General features: G+C 48.5%; 1 protein-coding gene across 1 annotated transcript in view; it reads right to left on the minus strand.

Annotated features, from left to right (window-relative positions):
* The window catches only part of PCSK4 (proprotein convertase subtilisin/kexin type 4), a 2,195,633-nt gene that overhangs the window by 880,618 nt on the left and 1,288,905 nt on the right, over positions 1-26,110 (minus strand). The window contains exon 9 of the mRNA XM_069215864.1: positions 15,053-15,153. Coding sequence (XP_069071965.1) covers positions 15,053-15,153 — 101 coding nt within the window. The remainder of the gene's footprint in view (positions 1-15,052; positions 15,154-26,110) is intronic.

The raw sequence follows: 26,110 nt of genomic DNA on the forward strand, positions 1-26,110 counted from the left end.
GCCCATCAAAGCATTTCCAGAGGCTGGGGGAGGCTTCTCCTCTCCAGCCTTCACACCTATTTCCAAAGGGAGAGGGTCTTACACCCTCTCTCAGAGGAAATCCTTTGTTCTGCCTTCCTGGGCCAGGGCTGCTTGGACCGCAGGAGGGCAGAAACCTGTGTGAGGGGTTGGCAGCAGCAACAATGGAGACCCCGGAAAGGCAGTTTGGCAGTACCCGGGTACTGTGCTAGAGACCCGGGGGATCATGGAATTGTCCCCCAATACCAGAATGGTATTGGGGTGATAATTTCATGATCTTAGACATGTTACATGGCCATGTTCAGAGTTACCATTGTGACGCTACACATAGGTAGTGACCTATGTGTAGTGCACGTGTGTAATGGTGTCCCCGCACTCACAAAGTCTGGGGAATTTGCCCTGAACGATGTGGGGGCACTGTGGCTAGTGCCAGCACACACTAAGTAACTTTGCACCCAACCTTCACCAGGTGAAGGTTAGACATATAGGTGACTTATAATTTACTTAAGTGCAGTGGTAAATGGCTGTGAAATAACATGGACGTTATTTCACTCAGGCTGCACTAGCAGGCCTGTGTAAGAATTGTCAGAGCTCCCAATGGGTGGCAAAAGAAATGCTGCAGCCCATAGGGATCTCCTGGAACCCCAATACCCTGGCTACCTCAGTACCATACACTAGGGAATTATATGGGTGTACAAGTATGCCAATGTGAATTGGTAAATTTAGTCACTAGCCTGTTAGTGACAAATTTGGAAAGCACAGAGAGCATAACCACTGAGGTTCTGGTTAGCAGAGCCTCAGTGAGGCAGTTAGGCATCAAACAGGGAACACATACAGGGCACATACTTGTGAGCACTGGGGCCCTGGCTGGCAGGGTCCCAGTGACACATAGACTAAAACAACATATATACAGTGAAATATGGGGGTAACATGCCAGGCAAGATGGTACTTTCCTACAGCAGCCCATAGGGATCTCCTGGAACCCCAATACCCTGGGTACCTAGGTACCATATACAAGGGAATTATAAGGGTGTTCCAGTGTGCCAATGAGAATTGGTAAAAATTAGTCACTGGCCTGCAGTGTCAATTGTAAAAACAGAGAGGGCATAAACACTGAGGTTCTGGTTAGCAGAGCCTCAGTGATAAAGTTAGGCACCACACAGGGAACACATACAGGCCACAAACCTATGAGCACTGGGGTCCTGGCTAGCAGGATCCCAGTGACACATATCAACCACACTGACAACATAGGGTTTCCACTATGAGCACTGGGCCCTGGCTAGCAGGATCCCAGAGAGACAGTAAAAACACCCTGACGTACTTACAAACAGGCCAAAAGTGGGGGTAACAAGGCTAGAAAGAGGCTACCTTCCTACACCCCCCCCCAAACAAAGGACAATAAGGCTAACCTTGGCCAGTTGAGTCTTTATTGTCTAAGAGGTGATAAGTAGAGAGTAGCTCTGCAATAGATTGGTTACTCCCTTTATCATCCAATATATGGTTCCTTCCCTGTGGGGATGTAAACCAGTGAATCCCAACCTTTTTATCGCCGCGGACCGGTAAATGTTTGATCATTTTTCCGTGGCCCGCTTGTTTTGATTTACTAATTTTAATTGAATTGTATTTAAACATGCCTTCAAGATTCGAAGACCTTGGGCGGCCCGGTGCCGATTGATCCGCGGACCGGCACCGGTCCGCGGCCCAGGGTTTGGGGAACACTGATGTAAACCACCCTGTTTGAAGTTTTTTTACCTAGCCAACAATGTGAAGTTATGTTCTCAGAGTTCCTATTAGTATGTTTAAGTTTAGAGCAGTGGGAATTGTCCACTGGACATATATTAAGTGATGAGAATGCCAGACAGGGATGCTGTCTCAGTAAAGCCATAGCTGGGCAAAAACATTGTCCATATGGCTGTAAAAGAGAACAGGGATGCTGTTTCTCTAGAGTTGGAGCAGGGTAGGGATGCTGTCCTATGAGCTCCACACTAGGGCAGGGATGATGTTTTAAGTGTTGTGAGGTAGTGCAGGGTTGCTGCGCTAAAGTTTCTCTGTGAGGGTTGGAGGGATGCTCCAAGTTAACTAAAATGGTGCACTTTTTTCACCAATATTAGTTATCCCACAGAGAGGTACTTCTACCTCAGGGAGTTCAGCTGTGCTAGCTGATGGTTCCCTTGGTAGAGGTGCCACCCCAGGAGAGGTTTCTCCCACCACAGGAATGGTATCCTGAATGGCAGGGTGGGTAGGGAATACTTTGATGCCCTTTTTACCTGTTGTTGGAGAAGGATCCTGAGTTTTCAGCCCTTTTTCTCTCATTTGCTTCTTCATTTCAGCTGAAATGAGAGGAAGCAATTCCTCAGGGATACCCAGCATTGCTGCATGGGTATTAAACTCTACCTCAGCCCAACCTGAGGCCTCTAGGTCATTACCTAAGACACAGTCTACAAGTAAGCTAGGTGATACTACCACCTGCTTAGGGCGATTAACTCCACCCCAACTAAACTGAATTATAGCTAAGGGAAGGAACTTAGTGGAGTTATGGACATCAATAATCTTGTACTGTTGTCCAATGATGTGTTGTGCAGGAGACACTAGGTTTTCAGTCACCAAAGTGATACTGGCACCTGTGTCCCTGTAAGCCTGAGCCTCAACACCATTTATGGAAACTGTATGCCTGTACTTATCCATTGTAAGGGGACAAGCAGCCAGTGTGGCAAGGCCAATGACACAAGGTGCCAAACTGCCTTTCCCGGGGTTTCACTGCAGCTGCTGCTGCTGCCAACCCCTCAGACAGGTTTCTGCCCTCCTGGGGTCCAGCCAGGCCTGGCCCAGGAAGGCAGAACAAAGGACTTCCTCAGAGAAAGGGTGTTACACCCTCTCCCTTTGGAAAAAGGTGTCAGGGCTGGGGAGGAGTAGCCTCCCCCAGCCTCTGGAAATGCTTTGATGGGCACAGATGGTGCCCATCTCTGCATAAGCCAGTCTACACCGGTTCAGGGATCCTCCAGCCCTGCTCTGGCGCGAAACTGGACAAAGGAAAGGGGAGTGACCACTCCCCTGACCTGCACCTCCCAGGGGAGGTGCCCAGAGCTCCTCCAGTGTGCTCCAGACCTCTGCCATCTTGGAAACAGAGGTGTTGTTGGCACACTGGACTGCTCTGAGTGGCCAGTGGCAGCAGGTGACGTCAGAGACTCCTGATAGGCTCTTACTTGTGTTACTAGCCTATCCTCCTTCCTAGGTAACCAAATCTCCTTTCCTGGCTATTTAGGGTCTCTGATTTGGGGAATTCTTCAGATAACGAATGCAAGTGCTCATCCGAGTTCCTCTGCATCTCTCTCTTCACCTTCTGCCAAAGGATCGACCGCTGACTGCTCAAGACGCCTGCAAAACCGCAACAAAGTAGCAAAGATGACTACTGCAGCCTTGTATCGCTTCTCCTGCTGCCTTCTCGACTGTTTCCTGGTGGGGCATGCTATGGGGGTAGCCTGCCTCCTCCCTGCAACAGGAGCTCTGAAGAAATCTCCCGTGGGACGATAGAATCCTCCCCCTGCAACCGCAGGCAACAAAAAGACTGCATCACCGGTCCTCTGGGTCCCCTCTCAGCACAACAAGAGTGGTCACGGGAACTCAGCAACTCTGTCCAAGTGACTCCCGCAGTCCAGTGACTCTTCAGTCCAAGTTTGGTGGAGGTGAGTCCTTGCCTCCCCACGCTAGACTGCATTGCTGGGTACCACGTGATTTGCAGCTGCTCCGGCTCCTGTGCACTCTTCCAGGATTTCCATCGTGCACAGCCAAGCCTGGGTCCCCGACACTCTAACCTGCAGTGCACAACCTTCTGAGTTGTCCTCCGGCGTCGTGGGACTCCCTTTTGTGACTTCGGGTGGACTCCGGTTCACTCCTCTTCCAAGTGCCTGTTCCGGTAATTCTGTGGGTGCTGCCTGCTTCTGTGAGGACTCCCTGACTTGCTGGGGGCCCCCTCTGTCTCCTCATCCAAGTGCGACATCCTGGTCCCTCCTGGGCCATAGCAGCATCCAAAAACCCTAACCGCGAACCTTGCAGCTAGCAAGGCTTGTTTGCGGTCTTTCTGCGTGGCAACACCTCTGCAAGCTTCTTCATGACGTGGGACATCCATCCTCCAAAGGGGAGGTTTCTAGCCCTCTTCGTTCTTGCAGAATCCACAGCTTCTACCATCCAGTGGCAGCTTCTTTGCACCCTCAGCTGGCATTTCCTGGGCATCTGCCCACTCTCGACATTGTCGCGACTCTTGGACTTGGTCCCCTTGTTCCACAGGTACTCAGGTCTGGAAATCCACTTTGGTTGCTTTGCTGGTGTTGGTCTTCCTTGCAGAAACCCCCTATCACGACTTCTGTGCTCTCTGGGGGTTATAGGTGCACTTTACACTTACTTTTCAGGGTCTTGGGGTGGGCTATTTTTCTAACCCTCACTGTTTTCTTACAGTCCCAGCGACCCTCTACAAGCTCACATAGGTTTGGGGTCCATTCGTGGTTCGCATTCCACTTTTGGAGTATATGGTTTGTGTTGCCCCTATACCTATGTGCTCCTATTGCAATCTACTGTAACTTTACACTGCTTGCATTACTTCCTTTTGCTATTGCTGCATATTTTTGGTATTGTGTACATATATCTTGTGTATATTTGGCATCCTCATACTGAGGGTACTCACTGAGATACTTTTGGCATATTGTCATAAAAATAAAGTACCTTTATTTTTAGTATATCTGTGTATTGTGTTTTCTTATGATATTGTGCATATGACACCAGTGGTATAGTAGGAGCTTTACATGTCTCCTAGTTCAGCCTAAGCTGCTCTGCTATAGCTACCTTCTTTCAGCCTAAGCTGCTAGAAACACCTCTTCTACACTAATAAGGGATAACTGGACCTGGTACAGAGTGTAAGTACCCCTTGGTACCCACTACAAGCCAGGCCAGCCTCCTACATTGGTTGTGCAGCGGTGGGATAAGTACTTGCAACTACTTACCACTTTGTCATTGTGTACTTTTCATAAGAGAATAATATACAAAACAAGTTCAGTGTATGTACACCTAACCAAAAAGTTTTGCTTTTCTTCTCTTACACTATCTGATAAGTGCTGAAAAGTACTCTTAAACTTTCAAAAAGTTTAAAAAAGTTTTTTTTCCTGTGCTTTAAAAAGTCCTAAAACTTTTTCTCTCTTTTATCTGTCCCTAAACCTTTTTCTATCATGTCTGATGTAGGAACTCCTCTTAATTTGGTCGATACAGCTTATGACCACCTTAACTTTAAGGGCCTAAAGAGTCTCTGCATTGATAGAGGTTTAGTGGTAGGAAAGAACCCCTCTAGAGAATTATTGTCTAACATGCTTATTGAAAATGATAAGGCCTTAGCTGGCAGTTCAATTGAGAAGTTAGGAGATAGCTCACACTCTGACTCAGGGGAGCACCCTGTAAAAGTGTTATAGGGTGCCCTTCCTAATCTGCCCCTTAGCAGACCACCTAGCAATGCTGGTAGAAATAGAAGCTCCCATCACAGTAGGGATGTTTTTGTTCCTGCAGGACAGGTTGCTAGGGTGCCAACTGTTAGGGACAGGTCTCCCTCTGTTCATTCTCATCATTCCTCTGTGTCAAAACATTCCCAACCCACCCACCCTGATGACAGGATGTTAGAAAGGGAACTTAATAAGTTGAGAGTGGAAGAGTCCAGACTGAAGCTTAAACAGTAACAGCTGGCTCTAGACAGGGAATCCCTAGACTTAGAAAAAGAGGGACAGAGGTTGGGGTTTGGACCCCATGGTGGCAGCAGCAGTATTCCTGATAGCAATCCTGTGAAAGAGCATGATTCTAGGAATCTGCATAAGATAGTTCCCCCTTACAAGGAGGGGGATGACATTAACAAGTGGTTTGCTTCACTTGAGAGGGCCTGTATGGCACAGGGGGTCCCTCAAAGGCAGTGGGCTGCTATCCTATGGCTATCTTTCAGTGGAAAGGGTAGGGATAGGCTCCTTACTGTGAAGGAAAGTGATGCCAATAATTTTACAGTTTTGAAGAATGCACTCTTGGATGGATTTGGCTTAACCACTGAACAATACAGGATTAAGTTCAGAGAAACCAGAAAAGAGTCCTCACAAGACTGGGTAGACTTTGTTGACGGGGTGGGTACATGGTAGTAAAGTTTCTGACTATGAAAGCCTGTAGAATCTAATCTTGAGAGAGGATATTCTGAATAACTGTGTGTCTGATTTGTTACACCAATATCTAGTGGATTCAGATCTGACCTCTCCCCAAGAATTGGGAAAGAAGGCAGACAAATGGGTCAGAAAAAGAGTGAACAGAAAAGTTCATACAGGGGGTGAGAAGGATGGCAAGAAGAAGGATGGTAAGTCTTCAGAAAAGGGTGGGGACAAATCTAAAAATTAGTCTTCATCAGGCCCACAAAAACACTCTGGTGGGGGTGGTGGGTCCACATCCTCTTCTAATCAAGTAAAGGAACCATGGTGCTATTTATGTAAAGTAAAAGGCCATTGGACAACTGATGCCAGTTGTCCAAAGAAGAGCACCAAGCCTCCCACTACCACAACCCCTACTGCAACCTCTAGTGCCCCTAGTAATAGCAGTGGTGGTGGGAGCAAACCTACTAATAGCCAATCCAAGGGAGTAGCTGGGCTCACTTTTGGTAATTTAGTTGGGGTTGGTCTGATTAGGGAGACCACAGAGGCTGTGTTAGTCTCTGAAGGTGCCATTGATTTGGCCACCTTGGTTGCTTGTCCCCTTAATATGGATAAGTAGAAGCAACTTCCCCTAATCAATGGTGTTGAGGTTCAGGCCTACAGGGACACAGGTGCCACTGTTACCATGGTAATAGAGAAACTGGTACCCCTGAACAACACCTACTTGATCACCAGTACCAAGTGACTGATGCTCATAACAACACTCTTAGCCACCCCATGGCTGTTGTGAATCTCAACTAGGAGGGGGGGGGGGGAGGGGGGGGGGGGGGTTCAGGCCAAAAAGCAAAAAGGACAGAGTGACTTGGATCCTGGAACAATGGACCAAGTGCTCCCTAAAGCTAAGGTTAGTAAGGGTAAATCCCTACCCACTATCCCTCCCTCTACAGATGATTCAACTTCTGAGGAAGAAGAATCTCCCCCCTGTGCAGAACCTTCACCAGAGGAGCTGGCAGCAGACACTGCTGAGCTTTTGGGTGGAGGGGGGCCTGCCACGGAGGAGCTGAGTGCGGCACAGCAAACCTGTCCCACATTAGAGGGTCTAAGACAGCAAGCTGTCAAACAGCAAAATGGGGATGTCAGTGACTCACATAGAGTTTACTGGGAGGACAACCTCTTATACACAGAGGCGAGGGACCCAAAATCTGGAGCAGCCAGGAGACTGGTCATTCCCCTGCAGTACAGAGAGTTCCTCCTAACTCTGGCACACGACATTCCCTTGGCTGGACATTTGGGTCAGATCAAAACATGGGAAAGGCTTGTCCCCCTGTTTAACTGGCCTAGGATGTCAGAGGACACAAAAGACTTTTGTAAGTCCTGTGTAGCCTGCCAAGCCAGGGGTAAGACTGGTGGCACTCCAAAGGCTCCCATTATTCCACTGCCTGGGTTCCCTTTGAAAGGGTAGGGGTTGACATAGTTGGCCCCCTTGACCCTCCTACTGCTTCAGGCAATAGGTTTATCTTGGTGGTAGTGGACCATGCCACAAGATATCCTGAAGCAATTCCTCTAAGGACCACTACAGCACCTGCAGTGGCAAAAACCCTCCTGGGAATCTTTTCCAGGGTGGGTTTCCCAAAAGAGGTGGTATCAGACAGGGGTAGCAACTTTATGTCTGCATACTTGAAGGCCATGTGGAAGGAATGTGGTGTAACATACAAATTCACCACACCTTATCATCCACAAACAAATAGACTGTTAGAGAGGTTTAATAAAACTCTCAAAGGAATGATAATGGGACTCCCTGAAAAACTCAGGAGAAGATGGGATATCCTGTTACCTTGCCTCCTTTTTGCTTACAGGGAGGTACCCCAGAAAGGAGTGGGCTTCAGCCCCTTTGAACTCCTATTTGGACACCCTGTAAGAGGTCCTCTAACACTTGTAAAGGAGGGTTGGGAACAACCTTTAAAAGCTCCTAAGCAAGACATAGGCCCTCATTCTGACCCTGGCGGTCTTTGACCGCCAGGGCGGAGGACCGCGGGAGCACCGCCGACAAGCCGGCGGTGCTTCAATGGGGATTCCGACCGCGGCGGTAAAGCCGCGGTCGGACCGGCACCACTGGCGGGGTCCCGCCAGTGTACCGCGGCCCCATTGAATCCTCCGCGGCGGCGCAGCTTGCTGCACCGCCGCGGGGATTCTGACCCCCCCTACCGCCATCCAGATCCCGGCGGTCGGACCGCCGAGATCCGGATGGCGGTAGGGGGGGGTCGCGGGGCCCCTGGGGGCCCCTGCAGTGCCCATGCCACTGGCATGGGCATTGCAGGGGCCCCCGTAAGAGGGCCCCTACATGTATTTCACTGTCTGCTGCGCAGACAGTGAAATACGCGACGGGTGCAACTGCACCCGTCGCACAGCTTCCACTCCGCCGGCTCGATTCCGAGCCGGCTTCATCGTGGAAGCGTCTTTCCCGCTGGGCTGGCTGGCGGTCTGAACGAGACCGCCCGCCAGCCCAGCGGGAAAGTCAGAATTACCGCCGCGGTCTTTCGACCGCGGAACGGTAACCTGACGGCGGGACTTTGGCGGGCGGCCTCCGCCGCCCGCCAAGGTCAGAATGAGGGCCATAGTGGACTATGTACTCGCCCTAAGATCCAGAATGGCTGAGTACATGAAAAAGGCCAATAAAAACCTTCAGGCCAGCCAAGAGCTCCAAAAGCAATGGCATGACCAGAAGGCTGTTCTGATTCAGTTCCAACCAGGACAGAAGGTGTGGGTCTTGGAGCCTGTGGCCCCAAGAGCACTCCAAGACAAATGGAGTGGACCCCACATCATTGTTGAAAAGAAGGGAAAAGTCACCTACCTGGTTGACTTGGGCACTGCCAGAAGTCCCCTTAGGGTGCCCCATTTCAATCACCTAAAACCCTACGATGACACGGCTGATCTCACCATGCTCATGGCAACAGATGAAGGACAGGAAGAAGAGAGTGACCCTCTCCCTGATCTCTTCTCTTCCACAGATGCTCTAGTGGAAGGTGTAGTTTTGGCAGACTGTCTTACTACTGAGCAGAAAGACCACTGCATAAATCTCCTGGGTCAGTTTTCTGAACTCTTTTCTACTGTGCCAGGCACCACTTCTTGGTGTAAGCACACTATAGATACTGGAGTCAGCATGCCTGTCAAAAGTTAGATCTATAGGCAACCTGACCATGTCAGGGACTGCATAAAACAAGAGGTTCAGAAAATGCTTGAACTGGGAGTGGTTGAACATTCTGAAAGCCCATGGGCCTCTCCTGTGGTGCTTGTACCAAAACCTCACTCAAAAGATGGGAAAAGAGAAATTAGGTTTTGTGTAGATTACAGAGGTCTCAACCAGGTAACTAAAACTGATGCTCACCCTATACCCAGGGCAGATGAGCTCATAGATACACTGGCATCTGCCAAGTATCTAAGCACCTTTGATTTGACTGCAGGGTATTAGCAGATCAAGTTATCAGAGGATGCAAAAGCAAAAACTGCATTTTCGACTATTGGAGGGCACTACCAATTCAAAGTAATGCCCTTTGCTTTGAAAAATGCACCTCCCACTTTTCAGAGGTTGGTGAATACAGTCCTGCAAGGGTTGGAGGCTTTCAGTGCAGCATATCTGGACGATATAGCTGTCTTTAGCTCCACCTGGGATGATCACCTGGTCCACCTGTGGAAAGTTTTGGAGGCCCTGCAGAAGGCAGGCCTCACTATCAAGGCTTCAAAGTGCCAGATAGGGCAGGGGAAAGTGGTTTATCTGGGACACCTGGTAGGTGGAGAACAGATTGCACCACTTCAGGGGGAAATCCAAACTATCATAGATTGGGTTCCCCCTACAACTCAGACCCAGGTGAGAGCCTTCTTAGTCCTCACTGGGTATTACAGAAGGTTCATTAAGAACTATGGATCCATTGCAGCCCCAGTTAATGACCTCACCTCCAAGAAAATGCCTAAAAAGGTATTGTGGACAGCTAGCTGTCAGAAAGCTTTTGAGGAGCTAAAACAGGCCCTGTGCACTGCACCTTTCTTAAAAAGCCCATGTTACTCCAAGAAATTCATTGTTCAAACTGATGCATCTGAATTAGGGGTAGGGGTAGTCTTATCACAACTCAATTCTGAGGGCCAGGATCAACCTGTTGCTTTTATCAGCAGGAGGTTGACCCCTAGGGAAAAGCGTTGGTCTGCCATAGAGAGAGAGGCCTTTGCTGTGGTCTGGGCACTGAAGAAGTTGAGGCCATACCTGTTTGGCACTCACTTCATTGTTCAGACAGACCACAAACCTCTACTTTGGCTAAAACAAATGAAAGGTGAAAACCCTAAATTGTTGAGGTGGTCCATAGCTCTACAGGGAATGGACTATACAGTGGAACATAGACCTGGGAGTACCCACTCCAATGCAGATGGACTCTCCAGATATTTCCACTTAGACAATGAAGACTCATCAGGTCATGGCTAGTCTTATTGTCCTTCGTCTGGGGGGTGGGGGGGTTGTGTAGGAAAGTACCATCTTGCCTGGCATGTTACCCCCATATTTCACTGTATATATGTTGTTTTAGTGTATGTGTCACTGGGACCCTGCCAGCCAGGGCCCCAGTGCTCATAAGTGTGCCCTGTATGTGTTCCCTGTGTGATGACTAACTGTCTCACTGACGCTCTGCTAACCAGAACCTCAGTGGTTATGCTCTCTCTGCTTTCTAAATTGTCAACAGGCTAGTGACCAATTTCACCAATTCACATTGGCATACTGGAACACCCTTATAATTCCCTAGTATATGGTACTGAGGTACCCAGGGTATTGGGGTTCTAGAAGATCCCTATGGGCTGCAGGATTTATTTTGCCACCCATAGGGAGCTCTGACAATTCTTACACAGGCCTGCCACTGCAGCCTGAGTGAAATAACGTCCACGTTATTTCACAGCCATTTACCACTTCACTTAAGTAACTTATAAGTCACCTATATGTCTAACCTTCACCTGGTGAAGGTTGGGTGCTAAGTTACTTAGGGGGTCATTCTTACTTTGGCGGGCGGCGGAGGCCGCCCGCCAAAGTAACCCCGTCAGAACACCGCACCGCGGTCGAAAGACCGCTGCGGTGATTCTGAGATTTGCCCTGGGCTGGCGGGCGGCCGCCAAAAGGCCGCCCGCCAGCCCAGGGCAAATCAACCTTCCCACGAGGACGCCGGCTCAGAATTGAGCCGGCGTAGTGGGAAGGTGCGACGGGTGCAGTGGCACCCGTCGCGTATTTCAGTGTCTGCATAGCAGACACTGAAATACTTTGCGGGGCCCTCTTACGGGGGCCCCTGCAGTGCCCATGCCATTGGCATGGGCACTGCAGGGGCCCCCAGGGGCCCCGCGGCACCCCCTACCGCCATCCTGTTCATGGCGGGTTTCCCGCCATGAACAGGATGGCGGTAGGGGGTGTCTGAATCCCCATGGCGGCGGAGCGCGCTCCGCCGCCATGGAGGATTCAGAAGGGCAGCGGTAAACCGGCGGGTGACCGCCGGTTTACCCTTTCTGACCGCGGCTGAACCGCCACGGTCAGAATGCCCTTCGGAGCACCGCCGGTCTGTCGGCGGTGCTCCCGTGGCCGGTGACCCTGGCGGTCACCGGCCGCCAGGGTCAGAATCAGGCCCTTAGTGTGTGGGCACCCTGGCACTAGCCAAGGTGCCCCCACATCGTTCAGGGCAAATTCCCCGGACTTTGTGAGTGCGGGGACACCATTACACGCGTGCACTATACATAGGTCACTACCTATGTATAGCGTCACAATGGTAACTCCGAACATGGCCATGTAACATGTCTAAGATCAGGGGAGACAATTCCATGATCCCCCGAGTCTCTAACACAGACCCGGGTACTGCCAAACTGCCTTTCCCGGGGTTTCACTGCAGCTGCTGCCAACCCCTCAGACAGGTTTCTGCCCTCCTGGGGTCCAGCCAGGCCTGGCCCAGGAAGGCAGAACAAAGGACTTCCTCAGAGAGAGGGTGTTTGGAAAAAGGTGTCAGGGCTGGGGAGGAGTAGCCTCCCCCAGCCTCTGGAAATGCTTTGATGGGCACAGATGGTGCCCATCTCTGCATAAGCCAGTCTACACCGGTTCAGGGATCCCCCAGCCCTCATCAGAGGGAGTCAGCTGTAGGGTATTGAGGAGGAGAAGGAGTAGGAATAACATAATCCTGCCATTCGTCATTCTGAGATGGTCATTCGCCTTCTTCCCTTGTTTCATCCTCCGATGTAGAAGGATCATCCCTAGGCGGAGGAACACCATGTGGAGGTGGCGTCATTCTGGGTGTCGTTGGAGGTGGGATGTCTGGTGGCGGAACCAAAACTGTATTAGGCGGAGTAGATGGTGGTACCTCTGTCTGTGGCGGAAAACACCTTTTGTAATCCGCCAGCATGTTCTGAATAGCCTCTATAAGCGAACAAGGCATAATCCGCTGCTCCTGCGGCGATGGTAGTCCGTATAATAGTGGTGTTCAGCATATTTCTGAGTAGAGGGTGTGCAATAGTATCCCTCAACCTGTTGAGCCTGATGATCGTCATAGTATTCGTCTTCCTCTTCCTGATATTTCACATGGAGCTCCGAGGGACTATGAGCCTGTCCAAAAGGTCCTTCATCATCTGAGTCCTCCATGTCTAAAAGGTGACTTGAAAAAAGAGGTGAAATGTTTGTCGCAAAAGTCATGGTAGGCTTGTGGTAAGTTTTAATCTTGATCCTTATCGACATTGTCTTCGTCGACGGGAGCGTCGATGGTGGTACTGTCGAGGATAGAACTGTCGATAGAGGGACCATCGAAGGGGGAAGTGTCGACGATGAAGACATCGTCGATGGGAGCATCGACGATGGGAGCGTCACCAGTGGTGATGCTGTCTACGGTGCCTCTGGCGAAGTCCTAGATGTCTCCGAGGGCCTCGCAGATGAAATTGGCACCAGCGTGGAGAATGTCGTCATCGTCGACGATGCAGATGGTCTCGTCGACGATACAGTGACAACGGTGGTCGTCGATGATGTTGCCGTCGGCGGTGACTTTGTTGTTGATGGCAAAACAACTGGAGATTTGTGCCCTGTTTGTTTCAGAAGCTATCTCTGAAGAGGGTTGCTTTTCTCTTTCACTCTTTTTCGAGTCCTTAGAGTGATGATGAATTTTTAGGAACTTCCTGCTCTCCTCAGAGGTTCCCTCAAGAGATCTAGCCCTCTTGTAAGATTTAGGAACAGAGTCACTGTCCTCATCAGATGATGTTTTCTGAGCTTTGGGTTTCTGAAACCACAATAACAATCTTCCCTCTCTGTCTCTCAGAGTTTTTGGTGGGAAGGTTCACCAGATCTTGCAGTCCTTGGCCTTAAGAGTAGGATGAAGGCAATAGATGCAGTTTTTATGTGGATCATCCAAATGAAATCTCTTTTTCCCACAGGTCTTGCAGGGACAAAAGAGGCCTTTAGAATCAGACAAAGCTGTGGAAAGAACTGAGCAGAGCTCAGGAAGACTCCCTTCACACTCGACGTGCGGTGAAAATCTGAGGAAGGGAGTTTCTCTTGGGAGTGTTCTAGAGGGTGCTGTCGCCTGATTGGCTATGGTTCAAGTTATGGTCCATTTAAAAAAATGACATGGACAATCCAGCAAATTTAGGCCTGTTTGCATTGCAAACTCTATGGTTAGTTTGGTTATTGCTATGTACTGCTTTGTAGGATACCATAGGACTCCCACTTCGACGACGGGCGAGATCAAGCATGTGAATCTATGAAAGATCTAATACTGGATAAGTGGTTGACTCCTTGTCAGCCTACCCGCTGGAGGTGAGGCCTACCCCAGGCACCAGCCTGGAGCTTCCACCTTGCAGAGAATGGCTGGGGGCCTCAGTGGTTTTTGCTGTTTACTTGCCTTTGGGGACAGATGCCTGACCTCCCAGTTACCATGTCAACCGCACAACCTCCAACTAAAGTCAACACTTCCTGACAACCCCTGCTCAAGCGATCCAATAAAGATAAAACTATCCCTAAAGCATGGTTGTCACAAGGGGGGAGAGGACTCGTTTTCCTGAACCTCACATTTTTCATGGCCGTTGCTCCCCCTGATTATCATGGGATCCTCCAGGGTCAGGTTAAAGTCTATTAGGGTGAAGGTCGTTACAACTGTCTCAAAGTAGCTGCTACCAGAGGTCCCGAAGGCACCAGGATGGTGTGTGAGCTACTGGAGGCTTCAGAAGGTGGCTGGGTAGGCCTGGCTACATGAGACCCTGAAAAGAATGGAACAGGTTGGCTGCAAGGAAGCCCTGAAGGTAGGTGAGGACTGGTTATCACTGTGTCCTAGAAAGACTGGGGTAGTTGGCTACCAGAGGGCTATAACAGGCTAGACTGAGGCAGACTAACCTAGGGCTATAACAGGCTAGACTGAGGCTGAATACCCTACAGCTCTTGAAGGATAAGAGGCTATATGCCAGAGGTTCTCAGGGAGCAAGAAGAAGCAGATTAAGGAAATGTATAAACAGGCAAAAGGTTCACCAGCAGGCGTGCCCGCGGCTCAGATTGAGGCTGGCTTAACAAAGTACAGGAGGAGAATAGCTGTCAGGAGATCCTTCACGGGCCTGAAGTGCTTCTCAATCAAGGCAAATCAGTGCAAAGAAGGGCTGGTGTCCTGGGCCTCTCTGCAACCAAGTGGGAGCTGTGAACTAAGAAAGACTTCAATGGCCAGGATGGTGGTGGCTGCAGGGGTGTCCTCTGACTAGAGAAGGTGAGAGACTCTGTGATTGTCAAAAAAAGGAGCCGCCTGGACAGGTGTCCACACATAGAATATTTCTGCCTACCAAGGGGCCCTGTTAGGTTGAAGCATGACTGGTTTTATGTATGTAGTCTAGGTGTGACTTACTTTGCTTCCAATGCGAGAGCGATAATCCCAGAAGCCAGTGGAGCCGAAGCTGAGGTGCCAGTATGCTGTTCAGTGCAGCGATGATGAAGGTCTGTTGTTACCTAGAACAATAATAGAATTCAGCTTAAGATGACAGTACCTGAATTAACAAATTATTGATTACTACCAGCAATACATTGACTACAATGTCACAAAAATCCTAAAACTGCAGGAGGGAAAGTTAATTGTAATACTGATTCTCCTTCAAAGCTATTATCTCTCAATTCTTAAAAAGAAAATAAGTTACTTACCTGTAACTGTAGTTCTCCAGTATTGGAATCTTTCATAGATTCACATGCTTGAATCATTCCCCGTCGTTGAGATGGGAGTCCCCGGTATAATTTACACAAGTAATGTCAAGATATATTAACAAAGAAAAAGGCCCTAGGCCTCTTCAATTTAACAGTCTATCAGAGTCATTTTGTGAAAAGGACCAAACCTGAGCCTCCACCAATCAGGCGACAGCACCCTCCAGAATCCTCCTGAGAGAAGCTCCAGCACCTCAGATTTTCCAAGCACAAGTGCGTACAATATAGTAAACAGAGAGAGAAAGAAAGAGGTGAAGTGAGCTTCTCCGGGGAGGCGGGTGGGTCGCATGTGAATGTATGAAAGATTCCAATACTGGAGAACTACAGCTACAGGTAAGTAACTTATTTTCTTACTCCACTATTGGAACTTTCATAGATTCACATGCTTGAATCAGAGTAGAGAGCAGTAGCTATGCACATTGTAATATGACAACATCTTTGATGGAAAACACTTTGATACACGAAACCTCATTATCACCCTGCATATACATGCAACTATAAAGGTACATATATATATATATATATATATATATATATATATATATATATATATATATATATACATACATATACAGAAACATGACGAAATAACAGAGACACAGCAAAAAATTATTCTAAGCCACTAATGTAACATGAATATCCTCCTCAAACCCGACCACTTATGTGTTTGTCATAATGTTCTTTACCTTTGTATACCATCCTCTTTCTTTATTCTTTTTTTAAAATTTTATATATGAAATATAAACAATGTGCATACCTGTTCTAGGATGGATGGATGTAGAAGAGATGACTCACCTTCACCTGAAGAGATTCCTGAGAACCGCCTGGCCCACTGCTATCTCTCCCTGAGATAGAGATTCCAAGCAGTAGTGCTTCGTGAATGTATGGCAGCTCTTCCATGTTGCTGCCCTACAAATGTCTTGTAGTGAAACTCCGGCGAACAGTGCCGCTGACGATGAGACTGCTCTCGGAGAGTGAGCGTGCACATGTGATTGCAAAGGTTTGCCTGCTGCTTGATGGCAGAAGCGAATGGCTGAGGCGATCCACCTGGAAATACTCTGCTTGGATAGTGGATAACCTTTCCTAGGAGCATTGTATGCTACGAATAGCTGATTAGAGCAGTGGTTCCCAAACTTTTTCAATCCCCGGCTCCTTTGACCTATTGGCCGTGTTGGCCACGGCTCCCCATTATGTTACTTTTTTTTGGCGGGTGGGGGAACGTAATCCCAGCCTGTACCTGTACCTACACTATTTACAGTTTGACTTCTTAATTCTCTCGTTCAGGTTCCTGAAAACCATTTATTTTAAAGTATTTCTTTTCTTTTGTCATAGGGATATTATTAATGGTACTCTGGCGCCCTCCGCTGGTCACAATAATTAATGCAGGGGGTTTTGTTTCCAAAACCACGGTGAAAAGCTACCGATTAAAAGCACCTCCGAGTGGTTTCCAGACTGTGTGCGGCGCCCCTGGCTAATTTTGACGGCGCACCAAGGAGCTGCGGCGCACAGTTTGGGAACCACTGGATTAGAGCGTTGAAAAGATTTAGCCCTGTCCAAATAAAATTGAACACATCTTTTAACGTCTAAGGAGTGTAATGCCCTCTCAGCCGGAGTAGATGGATGAGGAAAAAAAGATTTGAAGACTAAAGGTTCGTTTATGTGAAAGTCTGAAGGAACCTTTGGAATAAAACGCGGGTTAGTGCGCATTAGCAGTCTGTCGTGTTTAAGCTGTAGGAATGGCTCTTGGATGGAAAGAGCTTGCACCTCGCTGACCCGCTAACTGATGTAAGAGCTACCAATAAGGCAACCTTCCATGGCAGGAACTTGAGGGAAGCACAATGGATCGGCTCAAACGGATGCTTCATCAGTTGTGCTAAGACAATATTCAGATTCCAGGAAGGAGGTGGTGGTCTGAAAGGAGGGAAAACTCTGAAAAGCCCCTTCAAAAATCTCTTAATCAGCCGAGAAGAGTAGAGTGAGGGTGTGGCATCTGAACGTCTGTATGCAGCTATAGCTGCTAAGTGAACTTTAATGGACGAGTGTGCTAGACCAGATTGAGCTAGCTGCAACAGATACAGTAATATTTCCTCTGGTGGTGAGACTAGTGGGTCAATCTGTCGTTGTTGACACCAGGCACAGAATCTTTTCCATTTACAATAATACGTTTTGTTAGTGCTAACCGCTCTGGCTTTTGACAAAATATACCTGCAGTCGTGCGGGATATTCAAATGCGCGAACTCTCTGTGGTGAGGAGCCAGGCTGATAAACGCATTGACTGCGGATTGGGGTGCCAAACCTGGCCGTTGTTCATTGTTAGTAATTGTGGTGATGGCTCCAACGGAATGTGAGGCTTGATTGACAGAAGGAGAAGGTCCGCGAATCAATGTTGACGCGGCCAGTACGGAGCTATCAGTATCAGAGTGCACAGCTCTGTTTTCATCTTCGTGAGGACCCGTGGGATCAACGGAATGGGAGGAAAGGCGTAAGCAAAGATGTCTGACCAGACTATCGAAAACGCATTCCCCCAAGATCCCTTCTGGTGATGCCAACTTGCGAAGAACCGGCATTTGGTGTTGTATTTGTTCGGAAACAGGTCTACCGTTGGTGTTCCCCACAGGGAAAAAATATGGTTCAGTACTGTCTGGTCTAGCTCCCACTCGTGGTAGTCCGATTTCTGCCTGCTGAGTGCATCTGCTGTCTTGTTGTTTATTCCAGGCAAGGGAACCGCTGATAGTGTGATGTTTTGCTGCAAGGCCCAGTTCCAGATTGCTTGGGCTTCCCTGGAGAGAGTGAGAGATCTTGTGCCTCCTTGTTTGTTGAGATAGTGCATCGTAGTGGTGTTGTCCGTCCTTATTACCACTTGCGATCCTGAGATCTTGGGAAGAAACGCTTGTAAGGCTAGGTGCACTGCTCTGAGCTCCAGCCAATTGATATGCATTGATGCCAGATGCGGTAGCCATTTGCCACTTATTTGCAGATCCTGTAACACAGCTCCCCAGCCTTCCAGTGATGCATCCGTTGTTATGGTCCACGGGGCTGGTTGCTGTAGAAACGAAAGGCTGATTGATAGATGATGCCTTTGAGACCACCATCTCAGAGCTCTGAGCATTATCGGAGTTATTTGTATCTGGTCCTCGAAAGTGCCTGATACCTGGAGCCATTGACGATTTAGTTGCTCTTGTAAGGGACGAATCTTTAACCGACATAGAGGGACCAGAGGTATGCATGAAGACATCATGCCCAACAGCGACTTGAACAGACGGACAGTAACCTATCCTCTTCTCTGTATGGAACTTGCTAGAGTCAGTAATCTTTGTTGCCTCTCTAGCGTGGGACATGCCATGGTGGATTCTGTGTTTAGTCTTGCTCCTAGAAAGGTAATATTGCGTGCTGGTAGAGGGTTGGACTTCTCCCAGTTGACGGTGAATCCGAGATTGGTTAGTAAGGAAACGCACTTTTTTGTTGACTTGTGTGTTCCTGCGTAAGTCTTTGCCTTCATCAACCAATTGTCTAAGTATGGAAAACTCTGTGCTTTCTCCTTCTGAGAAAGGCTGCAACTGGTGCTAGACATTTGGTAAATATTCTTGGGGCTGATTTCAGTCCGAAAGGAAGGACACGGTATTGAAAATGGCTGCCGGCTACGGTGAATCTCAAGTATTTTCTGTGGGCAGTGGAATGTATGTGGAAGTATGCGTCTTTCAGGTCTAGTGAAGACATGAAATCTCCCTGATTGAGACGCAGGAGGACGTCTTGCAAGCTGATCATCCGGAACGATTGCTTTTTTAAGTAGACATTTAGTTCCCTTAAATCGAAGATCGGTCTCCAATCCTTCCACTTTTTCCGAATGAGGAAGAACCTGGAATAAAATCCTGTTCCTCGTTTGGCCCGAGGCACCTTCTCTATAGCTCCTTTGAGAAGCATTTTGTCGATCTCCTTTTTGAGTTGTTGAGGGTATCTTGAAGGAGTCCTGCGGGGGGGTTTGAGGGAGGTATCTGGATAAATTCTAAAGTATGGCCCCGTTTCACTAATTGTAGGACCCACTTTTCTGAAGTAATGGTTTGCCATTGTTTGAGGAATAGAGATATCCTCCTGCCCAGAATGACAGGAGGAGGACTGGACGTAGCCGGAGCCTTGAAAGCATCAGGTTCTATGAGCTGAATCTTTGGCCGGACGGGTTGAACGTCCACGGCCGCCAGGTATACTATGGGCCGGTTGCGGTGGCTGCCTTTGCGAGCAGTATGGACAATATTGCTGTGAAGAGGATGGATAGGCGGAATACCTGTGTTGTTGATATCCCCCTCTGTATGAGGGTTGGCCACACCCTCTAGGACGAAAGGACGATTTTCGATATTGCAGGGTCCCTAATGACCTTGCTGTGTCCATGTCTGTTTTGATGGATTGTAGGGCGTCATCAACATGTTTCTCAAATAGCGTCTGGCCATCAAAAGGTAAGTCCAAGATTTTATTTTGAACTTCTGGGCGAAAAGAGGTGGCTTTAAGCCAGCCTTGCCTTCTTAGCACAGCTGCACCGGCGAGTTGTCGAAAAGCAGTGGTCGCTATATCCATTGCACAGTCTATAAGCTCTGCAGACGTGCGTTGACCCTCTTGTACTTGCCTCTGATCTCGCATCTTCCGGCAGTTGAGTAATATAAGGTGCAATGTCCGCCCAAAGCTGTCTGTTGAACCTAGCCAGAATAGCCAAAGAGTTGGCAGCTCTAACTACTAGGCTAGCCAAAGAAGAAAACCTTTTCCCTATGTTATCTAGCCGTCTACCCTCCTTGCCTGGGGGTGCGGAAATCGGGGCAGAAGGATTCTTAGCTCTTCTTTGTGCTGCCTAAGCTACCACTGAATCCGGAGGAGGATGTCCTGTTAAGCATGTTGGTGCATCGTCAGGTGCTTTGTATTTCTTGTTCAGACGCGGCAGCACTGCCGTAACTGTAGCCGGATTATTCATGACCTTAAGGCCCTCTTCCCACAGGTAGTTTACCATCGGGATAGAGCGCACACACTTCAGAAAAGGCTCCTTAAAGTCGTACAGAAAACAGTCTGTTTGCTTAGTAGGCAATGGTAAGGCAAAACGTTTGGCTGCTCTCTCTGGAAGATTGTGAAACCCTCCAATGTCTTCTGGTGGGGATTCTGTGAGAAGGTAGCATCTTTCTAGCCTTGTTACCCCCACTTTTGGCCTGTTTGTGAGTGGATGTCAGGGTGTTTGTCACTGTTTTCACTGTCTCACTGGGATCCTGATAGCCAGGCCTCAGTGCTCATAGTGAAAACACTATGTTTTCAGTATGGTTGTTATGTGTCACTGGGATCCTGCTGGTCAGGACCCCAGTGCTCATAGGTTTGTGGCCTATATGTATGTGTCACTGGGACCCTGTCACACAGGGCCCCAGTGCTCATAGGTGTGCATGTATATGTTCCCTGTGTGGTGCCTAACTGTCTCACTGAGGCTCTGCTAACCAGAACCTCAGTGGTTATGCTCTCTCATTACTTTCAAATTGTCACTGACAGGCTAGTGACCATTTTTACCAATTTACATTGGCTTACTGGAACACCCTTATAATTCCCTAGTACATGGTACTGAGGTACCCAGGGTATTGGGGTTCCAGGAGATCCCTATGGGCTGCAGCATTTCTTTTGCCACCCATAGGGAGCTCTGACAATTCTTACACAGGCCTGCCACTGCAGCCTGAGTGAAATAACGTCCACGTTATTTCACAGCCATTTTACACTGCACTTAAGTAACTTATAAGTCACCTATATGTCTAACCTTTACCTGGTAAAGGTTAGGTGCAAAGTTACTTAGTGTGAGGGCACCCTGGCACTAGCCAAGGTGCCCCCACATTGTTCAGAACCAATTCACTGAACTTTGTGAGTGCGGGGACACCATTACACGCGTGCACTACATATAGGTCACTACCTATATGTAGCTTCACCATGGTAACTCCGAATATGGCCATGTAACATGTCTATGATCATGGAATTGCCCCCTCTATGCCATCCTGGCATTGTTGGTACAATTCCATGATCCCAGTGGTCTGTAGCACAGACCCTGGTACTGCCAAACTGCCCTTCCTGGGGTTTCACTGCAGCTGCTGCTGCTGCCAACCCCTCAGACAGGCAGCTGCCCTCCTGGGGTCCAGCCAGGCCTGGCCCAGGATGGCAGAACAAAGAACTTCCTCTGAGAGAGGGTGTGACACCCTCTCCCTTTGGAAAATGGTGTGAAGGCAGGGGAGGAGTAGCCTCCCCCAGCCTCTGGAAATGCTTTGTTGGGCACAGATGTGCCCAATTCTGCATAAGCCAGTCTACACCGGTTCAGGGACCCCTTAGCCCCTGCTCTGGCGCGAAACTGGACAAAGGAAAGGGGAGTGACCACTCCCCTGACCTGCACCTCCCCTGGGAGGTGTCCAGAGCTCCTCCAGTGTGCTCCAGACCTCTACCATCTTGGAAACAGAGGTGCTGCTGGCACACTGGACTGCTCTGAGTGGCCAGTGCCACCAGGTGACGTCAGAGACTCCTGCTGATAGGCTCCTTCAGGTGTTAGTAGCCTTTCCTCTCTCCTAGGTAGCCAAACCCTCTTTTCTGGCTATTTAGGGTCTCTGTCTCTGGGGAAACTTTAGATAACGAATGCATGAGCTCAGCCGAGTTCCTCTGCATCTCCCTCTTCACCTTCTGATAAGGAATCGACCGCTGACCGCGCTGGAAGCCTGCAAACCTGCAACATAGTAGCAAAGACGACTACTGCAACTCTGTAACGCTGATCCTGCCGCCTTCTCGACTGTTTTCCTGCTTGTGCATGCTGTGGGGGTAGTCTGCCTCCTCTCTGCACCAGAAGCTCCGAAGAAATCTCCCGTGGGTCGACGGAATCTTCCCCCTGCAACCGCAGGCACCAAAAAGCTGCATTACCGGTCCCTTGGGTCTCCTCTCAGCACGACGAGCGAGGTCCCTCGAATCCAGCGACACCGTCCAAGTGACCCCCACAGTCCAGTGACTCTTCAGCCCAAGTTTGGTGGAGGTAAGTCCTTGCCTCACCTCGCTGGGCTGCATTGCTGGGAACCGCGACTTTGCAAGCTTCTCCGGCCCCTGTGCACTTCCGGCGGAAATCCTTCGTGCACAGCCAAGCCTGGGTCCACGGCACTCTAACCTGCATTGCACGACTTTCTAAGTTGGTCTCCGGCGACGTGGGACTCCTTTGTGCAACTTCGGCGAGCACCGTTTCACGCATCCTCGTAGTGCCTGTTTCTGGCACTTCTCCGGGTGCTACCTGCTTCAGTGAGGGCTCTTTGTCTTGCTCGACGTCCCCTCTCTCTGCAGGTCCAATTTGCGACCTCCTGGTCCCTCCTGGGCCCTAGCAGCGTCCAAAAACGCCAAACGCACGATTTGCGTGTAGCAAGGCTTGTTGGCGTCCATCCGGCGGGAAAACACTTCTGCACGACTCTCCAAGGCGTGGGGGATCCATCCTCCAAAGGGGAAGTCTCTAGCCCTTGTCGTTCCTGCAGTATTCACAGTTCTTCAGCCTAGTAAGAGCTTCTTTGCACCAACCGCTGGCATTTCTTGGGCATCTGCCCATCTCCGAGCTGCTTGTGACTTTTGGACTTGGTCCCCTTGTTCCACAGGTACCCTCAGTCAGGAATCCATCGTTGTTGCATTACTGATTTGTGTTTTCCTTGCATTTTCCCTCTAACACGACTATTTTGTCCTTAGGGGATCTTTGGTGCACTTTGCACTCACTTTTCAGGGTCTTGGGGAGGGTTATTTTGCTAACTCTCACTATTTTCTAATAGTCCCAGCGACCCTCTACAAGGTCACATAGGTTTGGGGTCCATTCGTGGTTCGCATTCCACTTCTGGAGTATATGGTTTGTGTTGCCCCTATCCCTATGTTTCCCCATTGCATCCTATTGTAACTATACATTGTTTGCACTGTTTTCTAAGACTATACTGCATATTTTTGCTATTGTGTATATATATCTTGTGTATATTTCCTATCCTCTCACTGAGGGTACACTCTGAGATACTTTGGCATATTGTCATAAAAATAAAGTACCTTTATTTTTAGTATAACTGTGTATTGTGTTTTCTTGTGATATTGTGCATATGACACTAAGTGGTACTGTAGTAGCTTCACACGTCTCCTAGTTCAGCCTGAGCTGCTTTGCTAAGCTACCATTATCTATCAGCCTAAGCTGCTAGACACCCTATACACTAATAAGGGATAACTGGGCCTGGTGCAAGGTGCAAGTACCCCTTGGTACTCACTACAGGCCAGTCCAGCCTCCTACATTGGTTGTGCAGCGGTGGGATAAGTGCTTTGAGACTACTTACCACTCTTGTCATTGTACTTTTCATAAGAGAAAAATATACAAAACAAGGTCAGTGTATATACACATAGCCAAAAAGTTTTGCATTTCCTCTTTTCACTCTTTTCTAAGTGCTGAAAAGTACTTCTAAACTTTCAAAAAGTTCTTAAAAGTTTAAAAAGTTTTTTCTGTCTTTCCAAAAAGTTCTGAAAACTTTTTTCTCTTTGTCTATCACTTTAACTCTCTCTAAAAATGTCTGGCACAGGCCAAAAAGTTGAACTGTCCAAACTTGCATATGATCACCTTAGCTGGAAAGGAGCAAGGAGTCTCTGCATAGAGAGAGGTTTGAGTGTAGGGAAGAATCCTTCCTTAGAACTGTTAATTAATATGCTTAGAGTACAGGATAAGGCCATAAGTGCCCAATCTGTAGAAAAAGTAGCTAATGGTTCTCAATCTGATCCAGGGACTCCCCCAGGAAAAGGTTCAGGAAAGAAACTTCTCCGCCTGCCCATTACTAGACAGTCTAGCATAGTTGGTACAGAGGTTGAATCACATCATAGTGATGATGTGCTCTCACATTATGCTGGTAGCCAAGCTGTTAGGGTGCCCTCTGTAAGGGACAGGTCTCCTTCTGTTCATTCCCATCATACCTCTGTATCTAGAAATGTCCCTCCCACCCACCCTGATGACAGATTGTTAGAAAGGGAGCTCAATAGATTGAGAGTGGAACAAACCAGACTGAAGCTCAAGAAGCAACAGCTGGATTTGGATAGACAGTCTTTAGAAATAGAGAGGGAAAGACAGAAGTTGGGTTTAGATACCCATGGTGGCAGCAGCAGTATTCCCCATAGTCATCCTGCAAAAGAGCATGATTCCAGGAATCTGCACAAGATAGTTCCCCCTTATAAGGAGGGGGATGACATTAACAAGTGGTTTGCTGCACTTGAGAGGGCCTGTGCTGTACAGGATGCCCCTCAAAAGCAGTGGGCTGCTATCCTATGACTATCATTTAGTGGAAAAGGTAGGGATAGGCTCCTTACTGTGAAAGAAAATGATGCCAATAATTTTACAGTTCTTAAGAATGCACTCCTGGATGGTTATGGCTTAACCACTGAACAGTACAGGATAAAGTTCAGAGAGACCAAAAAGGAGTCTTCACAAGACTGGGTTGATTTCATTGACCATTCAGTGAAGGCCTTGGAGGGGTGGTTACATGGCAGTAAAGTTACTGATTATGAAAGCCTGTATAACACAATCCTGAGAGAGCATATACTTAATAATTGTGTGTCTGATTTGTTGCACCAGTACCTGGTAGACTCTGATCTGACCTCTCCCCAAGAATTGGGAAAGAAGGCAGACAAATGGGTCAGAACAAGGGTGAACAGAAAAGTTCATACAGGGGGTGACAAAGATGGCAATAAGAAGAAAGATGGTGAAAAATCTCAAGATAAGCATGGGGATAAGGGTAAAATCAAAGATCCCACTTCAAATCTTAAACACTCTTCAGAGGGTGGGGATAAAACAAATTCTTCCTCTTCTTCCCAACCTGCACACATTAAAAAGCCTTGGTGCTTTGTGTGTAAAAACAGAGGCCATAGGTCAGGGGATAAGTCCTGTCCAGGTAAACCCCCTGAGCCTACCACCACTAATACATCAAGCTCTAGTGCCCCTAGCAGTAGTGGTACTAGTGGTGGGACTGCTGGCAACAGTCAAGCAAAGGGTGTAGTTGGGTTCACTTATGTGTCCATAGTGGAAACTGATGTAATCAGTCCCAAGACAGTTTCTGTCACACCTAGTGGCATTGGCCTTGCCACACTGGCTGCTTGTCCCCTTACAATGGATAAGTACAGGCAGACAGTTTCAATAAATGGTGTTGAGGCCTTGGCCTACAGGGACACAGGTGCCAGTTTCACTTTGGTGACTGACAACCTAGTGCACCCTGATCAACACATCATTGGACAACAGTATAAGATTATTGATGTCCATAACTCCACTAAGTTTCTTCCCTTAGCTATAATTCAGTTTAGTTGGGGTGAAGTTACTGGCCCTAAGCAGGTGGTGGTATCACCTAGCTTACCTGTAGACTGTCTCTTAGGTAATGACCTAGAGGCCTCAGGTTGGGCTGATGTAGAGTTTTATGCCCATGCAGCCATGCTGGGCATCCCTGAGGAATTGTTCCCTCTCATTTCAAGTGAAATGAAAAAGCAAAGGAGAGAAGGCCTGAAAACTCAGGATCCCTCTCCATCAACAGGTAAAAAGGGTATCACAGTATCCCCTAACCACCCTACCATTAAGGATACTATTCCTGTGGTGGGAGAAACCTCTCCTGGGGTGGCACCTGTTCCAAGGGAATCATCAGCTGGCAAAGCTGGACTCCCTGAGGTGGAAGTAGCTCTCTGTGGGATAACTAAC

The sequence above is a fragment of the Pleurodeles waltl genome, chromosome 12 (genome assembly GCF_031143425.1).
Source record: "Pleurodeles waltl isolate 20211129_DDA chromosome 12, aPleWal1.hap1.20221129, whole genome shotgun sequence".
NCBI classification, from domain to species: domain Eukaryota; kingdom Metazoa; phylum Chordata; class Amphibia; order Caudata; family Salamandridae; genus Pleurodeles; species Pleurodeles waltl.